This window comes from Erythrolamprus reginae, chromosome Z (assembly GCF_031021105.1).
Source record: "Erythrolamprus reginae isolate rEryReg1 chromosome Z, rEryReg1.hap1, whole genome shotgun sequence".
In the NCBI taxonomy this organism is placed as follows: domain Eukaryota; kingdom Metazoa; phylum Chordata; class Lepidosauria; order Squamata; family Dipsadidae; genus Erythrolamprus; species Erythrolamprus reginae.
In genome coordinates this window covers 147,530,898-147,540,240 of record NC_091963.1, presented here as the reverse complement: position 1 = coordinate 147,540,240, position 9,343 = coordinate 147,530,898, and the positions used below count along the sequence as shown (strand labels likewise).

Genomic DNA, 9,343 nt, shown 5'->3' with positions numbered 1-9,343 from the left:
AGGTTGCAAGAGGAGGGAGGGAGTGTCGGGCATGAGTTGGTAATAGCTACATCCCGCTGGGGCGTCTCCGGCAACTGCTGCCGTGGGTGATGTTGCCCTCTGTAAGGCAGGGGCATCCTTCCTTTCTCCAGCTGGGGAACATGGGAGATGTAGTCCAGTTGAATTGGAGGAGCCAGGCAGGGGAAGGATGAGTTGGCTTTCGGGCCGTCTGTAACAAGGGAAATTCTTCCCCCGAAACAGTCTCTTGTTTTTTGGCCAGGAATATTTTTACATCCTAGTCTAGGTTTTAATTCAGAAATGGTCCTTATGTTTCCTTTCCTTTCCCTTCCTTTCCTTTTTGCAATCTCCTTCCTTCCTTCCTTCCTCCCTCCCTCCCTCCCTCCCTCCCTCCCTCCCTCCCTCGCCCCTCCGTCCCTCCTTCCCTCCTTCTTTCTTTCTTTCTTTCATCTTCTTCCTCCCTCCCTTCCTTCCTCCCTTTCTCCTTCCTTACTCCCTTACTCATTCCTTCCTTCTTTCCTTCCTCCCTCCCTTTCTTTTGTTCTCTCTTTTCTTCTTTCTTTCCTTCTTCTGTCCCTCCCTCGCTCCCCCTTTCTTTTGTTCTCTCTCTCCTCCCTCCCTCTTTTTTGTTCCTTCCTTCCTCCCTCCTTTCTTTCCTTTCTTCCTCCCTCTCTTCCTCCCTTTCTTTTGTTCTCTCTCCTCTTCCTTCCTTCTTTCTTTCCTCTGTCCCTCCCTCCCGCCCTTTATTTTGTTCTCTCTCCCCTTCCTTCCTTCCTTCCTTCCTCTGTCCCTCCCTCCATCCCTCTCTCCTCCCTTTAATAAAATGTCAGAAAAGTTACTCTGACACCTCTTCTTTTGCTCTCAAAATTGTTGGGACTACAACTCCCATCGCTGGCTGAGGAACACTGTCTTTTGCAATCCTCGCTGCCTTGGGAACCAATGGCTGCTGTGCTCAGAATGTCCAACTGACAGAAAAACAAAAAAATCCATAACTTTTTGGGGGTTAGTTTTTTCCTTAAGAAAAAAAATACTGCAAAAATTATTATTATTACTTTTTATTATTATTTATTAGATTTGTATGCCGCCCCTCTCCGTAGACTCGGGGCGGCTCACAACACTGATAAAAACAGTACATAATGACAAATCTAATAATTAGAATCTAAGATAACAATAGTACATTTAAAAAGTCTAAAAAGCAAGGAACCCCAATATAAAAAACATACATACAGTCATATCATGCACAAAAACTCCATAGGCAGGGGGAGATGTCTCAGTTCCCCCACACTTGACGACAGAGGTGGGTTTTAAGAAGTTTACGAAAGGCAAGGAGGGTGGGGGCAGTTCTAATCTCTGCAGGGAGCTGATTCCAGAGAGTCGGGGCCGCCACAGAGAAGGCTCTTCCCCTGGGTCCTGCCAGACGACATTGTTTAGTCGACGGGACCCGGAGAAGACCAACTCTGTGGGACCTAACCGGCCTCAGAATCCATCTTTCATAAAATACATGCAAATCTATATATCACGGGGTTTTTCTTCCCAATATTTTTTCTCCTCCTCCTTAAATATATGTCGGAATGATCCAGGCAGAAAGGATATGTGGGTGGCTGGGGGAAAAATCGGGGATGTATATTGTGCTAACATGCTCCTTTTCCACAACAGGGTCCGGCCCGCGGCGTCCCCCAGCTCCTCTCTTGTGAAAACCTCTAAAAACAAAAAGGTAATTATCAGGAATAGCTATTTCTGACCCAGAGAGCGCGATCTATTCCTAGTATGTCTTATTCACATGGCAAGCAGCAGCTGTTCAGGCGGCAGCCCTGCCTAAAGCTCGTGTATAGAGCGTGCAATCCTGCTAACAGCCAGCAGGGGTCAGCATGTGGAAGGAGAGATGAGACTGGTACACCTGAAGCGTGGGGGAAAGCAAGCCTGCTATTCAAAACTTTCCCTACTTCAGGGCGCCCTCTGGTGGCTCTCTTGTGAATGACATATTGCAGATTGCATCTCTTAAGCGCCAGCAGTCCGGGTGACGTTAATTAGTTTGGCCATGAAAAGTCCACAAGAAAACCACCAAGCTCAGAGAGGACCAAAGAACTGTCGGTTGTCCTCCTCCTTCTCTTCCTTCTCCTTCTGTCCCCTCCTCTCCTTCCACCGCTATCACCCTCTCCTCTTCCCCGTCCTCTTCCTCCTCCTCCTCTTCCTTCGAGCACTGATGACGTTCCCAATTTGGGCCATGAAACTTCTGCAAGAAAACCATCAACCGCAGAGACCACCAAGGACCCTTCAGTCCTTCTCCGTCCCTTCTCCTCTTTCTGCTCCCCTCTCCTCTTCCTCCTCCACGTACTGATAATGTTCCCTACTTGGGTGATGAAATGTCCTTGAGAAAAAACCACCCAGCTTAGGGAGGCACCAAAGACCCCCCGTTCAAGCTTTCCCCAAGGCTGCCCACCAGGACAGCATCATGACTTGTAGATGCCATTAAATGCAGCCACATGAGCGGTTATGGGCCTTCCAAGGCATACCGGTATATCTCCATCACTCCGTGGACTGCATTGGTTGCCGATTAGTTTCCGGGCACAATTCAAAGTGTTGGATATGACTTTTAAGCCCTACATGGCATCGGGCTAAATTACCTCCAGGACCGCCTTCTGTCACACGAGTCCCAGCAGCCGGTTAGGTCCAACAGAGTTAGCCTTCTCCAGGTCCCTTCAACTAGACCAGTGTTTTTCAACCAGTGTGCCGTGGCACACTAGTGTGCCGCGAGACATGGTCAGGTGTGCCGCGAAGAAGGAAAGTCAGGTTCTGGTCTTGCAACTTTTTGCTGAGAGAGTGAGTGAGAGAGAGAGAAAGAAAGCAAGAGAGAGAGAAAGAGAGAGAAAGAAAGCAAGAGAGAGAGAAAGAGAGAGAGAAAGAGAGATTGAGAGAGAGAGAGAGAAAGCAAGAGAGAGAAAGAAAAGAGAGAAAGAGAGAAAGAAAGCAAGAGAGAGAGAGAGAAAAGGAGAGGAAGGGAGGGAGAGAGAGAGAGAGAGAGAAATGAGCAAAAAGGGGAGGAAAAAAGAGAAATGAGAAAATGATTGAGGCAGAGAATGAGAGGAAAGAGAGAGAAACAAAAGAGAGAGAGAAGTGACTCTTGATTTAAAACATATGATAAAAAGCACCCAAAGAATAAGAGAGAAAAAAACTCCAGCCCTCACCTGTTTTTGGAAATGGTTCAAGAGTGTGTATGCACGCACACACACACACACACACACACACACAAGGGTGGGGAGGAGACAGGGATGGAAAAAGAGAGGAGAGTGTCTTAGGGTGTCATTTTGTGTCATTTTGGTTGGTGGTGTGCCCCATGATTTTGTAAATGTAAAAAATGTGCCGTGGCTCAAATAAGGTTGAAAATCACTGAACTAGACAATATCATTTGGCGGGGGCCTAGGGGAAGAGCCTTCTCTGTGGCGGCCCCGGCTCTCTGGAATCAGTTCCCCCCCCCCGGAGATTTGCACTGGCCCGCCCTCCTCGCCTTCCATAAAAACTTAAAGACCTATTTATGCCACCAGCCTTGGGGCCATTAGACCCTAGCCCCCCTGGCCGCCGAATGTAGTATGTTTCGATGTGTGAATGGTAATGGATGATTTTAACTCTATTAGTGTCTTTTTAAGTTTTAGTTATATTAATTGGATTTTTATCGGTATAAGATTTTTTATTTTTTCTCCACCATGAAGTAAAACAATATACAGTTATAAACACAACAACAATGCTTAAAATGAATCATGTACAAACTTTTCTTTTCTCATTACTCCCTCAAGGGAGGCTTTTATCTCTCCCTCTGTAAAATTTTCTGTTAATTTTACACAATATTATATATACATTTTCCCTCACCGTCTTACTACAAAGGTTGCAACAATGTAAAGAATAATAAAATCTCTTTTATCTAAATTTTAATCTTATATCACATAGCTAATTAAAAATTCTCTCTCTATATATATGTATGTTTAGTAAAAGAAACTATTCATAATATATCACCTACATCGTAAAATAAAGTTCTATATGTTTAAAGTCTAAACAGTAAGTAAATTTTGTGTTATATTATTATATAGTGCTATCACCATTTCTCATCTTTAAAGGATTTTTAAGGTTATGTACATTAATACCTCATCTTACGAACCTAATTGGTTCCGGAAGTAGGTTCGTAAGGTGAAAAGTTCGGAGAGAGGCGGCATACAAATCAAATCAAATCAAATCAAATCAAATCAAATCAAATCAACTCAACTCAACTCAACAAACAAACAAACAAACAAACAAATAAAATAAATAAATAAATAAAATAAAAATATAAAAATATAAATAAATAAATAAATTAAAGATGAAACATTGTTTCCCATAGGAAACAATGTAAAAGTGATTAATCCGTGCAAAAAGAAAAAAAAACGCAAAATGGCATTACGCTGGGCGCCGCCGCCCGGCTGTCACCTTTTAGAACAGCCGGGGGGCTTCTCGGCGTTCTTCCGAACCCGAACCTGAACTTTTCGGGTTCGGGAGGCCACCGAGAAGCGCCGCCGCCCGGCTGTCACCTTCTGAAACAGCCAGGGGGCTTCTCGGCGTTCTCCCAAATGCCAAACCCAGAAGTTCGGGTTCCGGAGGCCGCCGAGAAGCACCCGGCTGTTTCAGAAGGTTACAGCTGGGCGGTGCCATTTTTGTGATCGGCGGCTGCATTTTCAGCCGATCTGGAGGCTAGAAAGGAGGTGGGGAATCCCAATAGGGAATTCCATGGGCGGAGCTTTGACGTCACGAAGACATCCGACCGGTTCGTATCACGAGGGATTCGTATCACGAGGGGTTCATATCACGAGGTACCACTGTATATTGTATATTGTTTTTCGACATATTGTGAGCCGCCCCGAGTCCGTGGAGAGGGGCACCATACAGATCCAATAAATAAATAAATAAATTAACCTGGGTTGTTCCCCCCACTGCAGCTTCCACCATGGATATCGATTCGGTTGAGTTTGGGGCTGCCGCCCCGTTTCTACGCATGTCGGAAAAGCTCCGCATCGAAACTCAGACGCGTCCATTCGACTTGAAGAAGGACGTCTTCGTGCCGGACGACAGGGAGGAATTCGTGAAGGCCAAGGTCATTTCCAAAGAAGGTGGCAAAGTCACCGCGGAAACAGAAAATGGCAAGGTAGGTGATTACTGCTAGATTACTTTCTGGACCCAAGGTGATCATTCCTAGCCAGATCCTTTAGAGCAGTGTTTCCCAACCTTGGCAACTTGAAGGTATCTGGACTTCAACTCCCAGAATTCTGGGAGTTGAAGTCCAAATATCTCCAAGTTGCCAAGGTTGGGAAACACTGCGTTAGAGTGACAAGAAGCCCTTCATGGCATCGGACCAGAATACCTCCGAGACCGCCTCCTGCCGCATGAATCCCAGCGGCCAGTTAGGTCCCACAGAGTGGGCCTTCTCCGGGTCCCGTCAACTAAACAATGTCGTTTGGCGGGACCCAGGGGAAGAGTCTTCTCTGTGGTGGCCCCGACCCTCTGGAACCAGCTCCCCCCAGAGATCAGAATTGCCCCCACCCTCCTCGCCTTTCGCAAGCTCCTTAAAACCCACCTCTGCCGTCAGGCATGGGGGAACTGAGATATTCTCTTCCCCCTAGGCCTATACAATTTATGCATGGTATGTTTGTGTGTATGTTCAGTTTTTAAATTAGGGTCTTTTAAATTATTTTAAATATTAGATTTGTTACATGTTGTTTCACTATTCACTATTGTTGTTAGCCACCCCGAGTCTACGGAGAGGGGCGGCATACAAATCTAATAAATAAATAAATAAATAAATAAATAAATCTCCTGGTGATTGGCCTAAAATTACCCAGTCACCTTTGATGCCTGAGTCGGGAGTAGAACTCCCCGCCTCCATCTGATTGGCCCAAAGTCACCCAGCCAACTTTCATGCTTGATGGCAGGACCCAAAGAGTAGCTTCATGAGTCAAGGCCGAGGAAAGGGAGCCCCGTTTTCAGGGTGAGGCCTGTCCGACCTCAAGATTCAATTCCTTCTCTTTGGCAGACGGTGACGGTCAAAGAAGACCAAATCATGCAGCAGAACCCGCCCAAATTCGACAAGATCGAGGACATGGCCATGCTGACCTTTCTGCACGAACCAGCCGTGCTCTACAACCTGAAGGAGCGCTACGCTGCCTGGATGATCTACGTAAGAGATCCTTTAATTAGGAACGCCGGCAGCCCCGGCAAAAAGTCTCTCTCTCGCCACAGCCTAACAAGTCAGATGAATAGTTGTCTGCCTCACCTATTCATCTCTGCCCCCTGCCTTTTGTCCCCAGAGCTAGGGCGGGGCTTTGCTAGTAGCAGTGTCTCTTCCATCCCAAGGACCAGCCCGTAGATTTCCACTGCTCTCCTCTCCTCTGCCTTCTGAACATCCACATATCAGGCACAAGACTCAGCTGTTCCTCCTCTTCCTCATCAGACCTGAGGGCTGACAGATGGCCCAGGCTCCACCTCTCTCCCTCCCTCTCCTCTCTCTCCCCCCTCCTTCTCCCTCTCTCTCTCCCTGCTTCCCTCCCTCTCTGTCCCTCCCTCCCTCTCCACCTCCCATCCTCCCTCTCTCTTCCTCTCTCTCCCTCCCTCCTTCCCTCCTTCCCTCCCTCTCTCTCCCTCCTTCCCTCCTTCCCTCTCCGTCCCTCTCCCCCTCCCTCCCCCCTCTCCCTCTCCCTCCCTCTCTCTCTCCCTCTTCCTCCCTCCCTCCCTCTCTCTCCCCCTCTCTCCCACCTTTCTTCCCTCCCTCCCTCCCTCTCTCTGCCAACTCCATGCCCTATTCCCCCTTGGAGCTTCTAGGTTGCCTTGATGTTAACCTTAACTTCCATGCCACCCCCTCTAATTCGGAGGGGCTGGCGGCCAACAGACCACAACCCTTGGCGAGATAGTCCTTCTTCTTATCCTGCAGAGATCTGGGGGGGGGGGGGCGATGAGCAAAACCTAGGTGGGGTTGTGTGTTCGGAAGCCCTCCCCAGTTACAACAATACTGCCGATAGTCCTTAACTTCCAACTGTGGTTGGTCAGGGAATTCTGGGAGTTGAAGTCCACAGTCTTAACATTTCCCAAGATTGAGAAGGATCTCTCCAGAGAGAAAATGGGCACTCATCTAAGAAATCAATTGTCCTCTCCCCACACTTGGAGATGTTTGATCTGGAGGTTCTTCCATAGCCCAGGAGGAAACTTCCAGGGTTCACTTCACGTCCTTCTCTTCTTCTCCAGACTTACTCGGGGCTCTTCTGTGTGACCGTCAACCCCTACAAGTGGTTGCCCGTCTACAACGCGGAAGTGGTGGCCGCTTATCGAGGGAAGAAGCGGAGTGAAGCTCCCCCTCACATCTTCTCCATCTCCGACAATGCCTATCAGTACATGTTGACAGGTAAAGGACCTGGCAGGTAAAGGAGGACCAGGGAGCCAGAAGGAGGGGCCTGGTTGTCATCGGAGAAGAACGAAGGTTTCAAGAAGCCAAGCGGTCCTCTTCCTCCTTGTTTATCTCCTCCTCTTCCTCTTCTTCTTCTTCTACCTTCTTCTTTTATTTCCTTGTCTATCTCCCCCTCCTTCTCTGTCTCTCTTCCTCCTTGTTTACCTTTTCCCCCTCTTCTTCCTTCTTTGTCTTCTTCTTGTTGTCTTCCTCCTTGTCTATCTCCGCCTCCTCCTCTTCCTCCTCTTCCTCTTCTACCTCTACCTTCTCCTTCTTTTCCCCTTGTCTGTCTTCTCGCTTTCTATATCTCTTGTTCACTTCTCCTTTTTTCCTCTTTTTTCTCATCTGTCTTCTCTTCTTCCTCCTTGTCTATCTCTGCCTGCTTCTCTTCCTCCTCTACCTCTATCTTCTCCTTCTTTTTTCCCTTTTTTATCTGTGTTCTTCTTCTCCTCTTCCTCCTTGTCTATCTCCACCTCCTCCTTTTCCTCCTCTTCCTCTATCTTCTCCTCTTTTCCTTGTCTCTCTTCTCCTCCTTCTTCTCTGTCTTTCTTCCTCCTTATTTACCTTTTCCCCCTCTTCTTCCTTCTTTGTCTTCTTGTTGTCTTCCTCCTTGTCTATCTCCGCCTCCTCCTCTTCCTCCTCTTCCTCTTCTACCTCTACCTTCTCCTTCTTTTTCCCTTGTCTGTCTTCTCGTTTTCTATATCTCTTGTTCACTTCTCCTTTTTTCCTCTTCTTCCTCATCTGTCTTCTTCTTCCTCCTTGTCTAGCTCTGCCTCCTTCTCTTCCTCCTCTACCTCTATCTTCTCCTTCTTTCTTTCCTTGTCTATCTTCCCCCCTTCTTCTATGTCTCTCTTCCTCCTTGTTTACATTCTCCCTTTTTCCTCTTCTTCCTCGTCAGTCTTATTGTTGTATTCCTCATTGTGTATCTCCTCTTCCTCCTCTTCCTCTATCTTCTTCTTTTTTCCCTTTTTTATCTGTCTTCTTCTTCTCCTCTTCCTCCTTGTCTATCTCCACCTCCTCCTCTTCCTCCTCTTCCTCTATCTTCTGCTCTTTTCCTTATCTCGCTTCTCCTCCTTCTTCTTTATCTCTCTTCCTTGTTTACCTTCTCTTTTTTTCCTCCTCTTCCTCATCTGTCTTCTTCTTCTTGTCTTCCTCCTCTTATTCCTCATCCTCTAGTTTCTTCTTCTTTTTTCCCTTGTCTATCTTCTCCTCCTCCTCTTCCTCCTCTTCCTCTTCTACCTCTACCTTCTCCTTTCTTTCCTTGTCTATCTTCCCCCCTTCTTCTATGTCTCTCTTCCTCCTTGTTTACCTTCTCCCTTTTTCCTCTTCTTCCTCATCTGTCTTCTTCTTGTCTTCCTCCTTTCCTCCTCTTCTTCCTCCTCCTCTAGTTTCTTCTTCTTTTTCCCCTTGTCTATCTTCTCCTCTATCTCTTCTCCTTTTTTCTTCCTCTTCCTCATCTGTCTTCTTCTTCTCTTCTTCCCCCTTGTCTATCTTCTCCTTTTTTCCTTCTCTTCCTCCTCTTCCTTCTTGTCTATCTTCTCCTCCCTCTACTTATTTCTTTTCCTTCTCTTCTTCCTCTCTATCTTTTCCTTCTCTTCTTGTTCTTTCTCCTTGTCTACCTTATCTTTCTCCTCTTCCTCCTTATCTTATTTTCTTCCTCTTTTTCTTCTTTTTCTACCTTTTCCTTCTTTCCCCCCTTCTTCCTTGTCTATGCTCTCCTTCTTCTTCCCTTCCCCTTGTCTATTTTCTCCTTCTCTTCCCCCCTGTCTTTTCTTCTCTCCCTCCCTTTCTTCCTTATCCATCTTCTCCTTCTTCCCTTCCTCGTCTATTTTCTCCTCTTTTTCTTCCTCCCTGTCTTCTTCCCTACCTTTCCTCTTCCTCTTTGGCTAT

At 46.9% G+C, this 9,343-nt stretch overlaps 1 protein-coding gene across 1 annotated transcript in view; it reads left to right on the top strand.

Moving 5' to 3' along the window:
• Positions 1–1,670: 1,670 nt before the first annotated feature.
• LOC139175780 (myosin-7) overlaps positions 1,671–9,343 on the top strand; it is a 64,001-nt gene continuing 56,328 nt past the window's right edge. The window contains exons 1-4 of the mRNA XM_070767063.1: positions 1,671–1,711; positions 4,959–5,164; positions 6,050–6,193; positions 7,255–7,411. Of these exons, the coding sequence (XP_070623164.1) occupies positions 4,967–5,164; positions 6,050–6,193; positions 7,255–7,411 (499 nt within the window). The 5' untranslated portion in view covers positions 1,671–1,711; positions 4,959–4,966. The remainder of the gene's footprint in view (positions 1,712–4,958; positions 5,165–6,049; positions 6,194–7,254; positions 7,412–9,343) is intronic.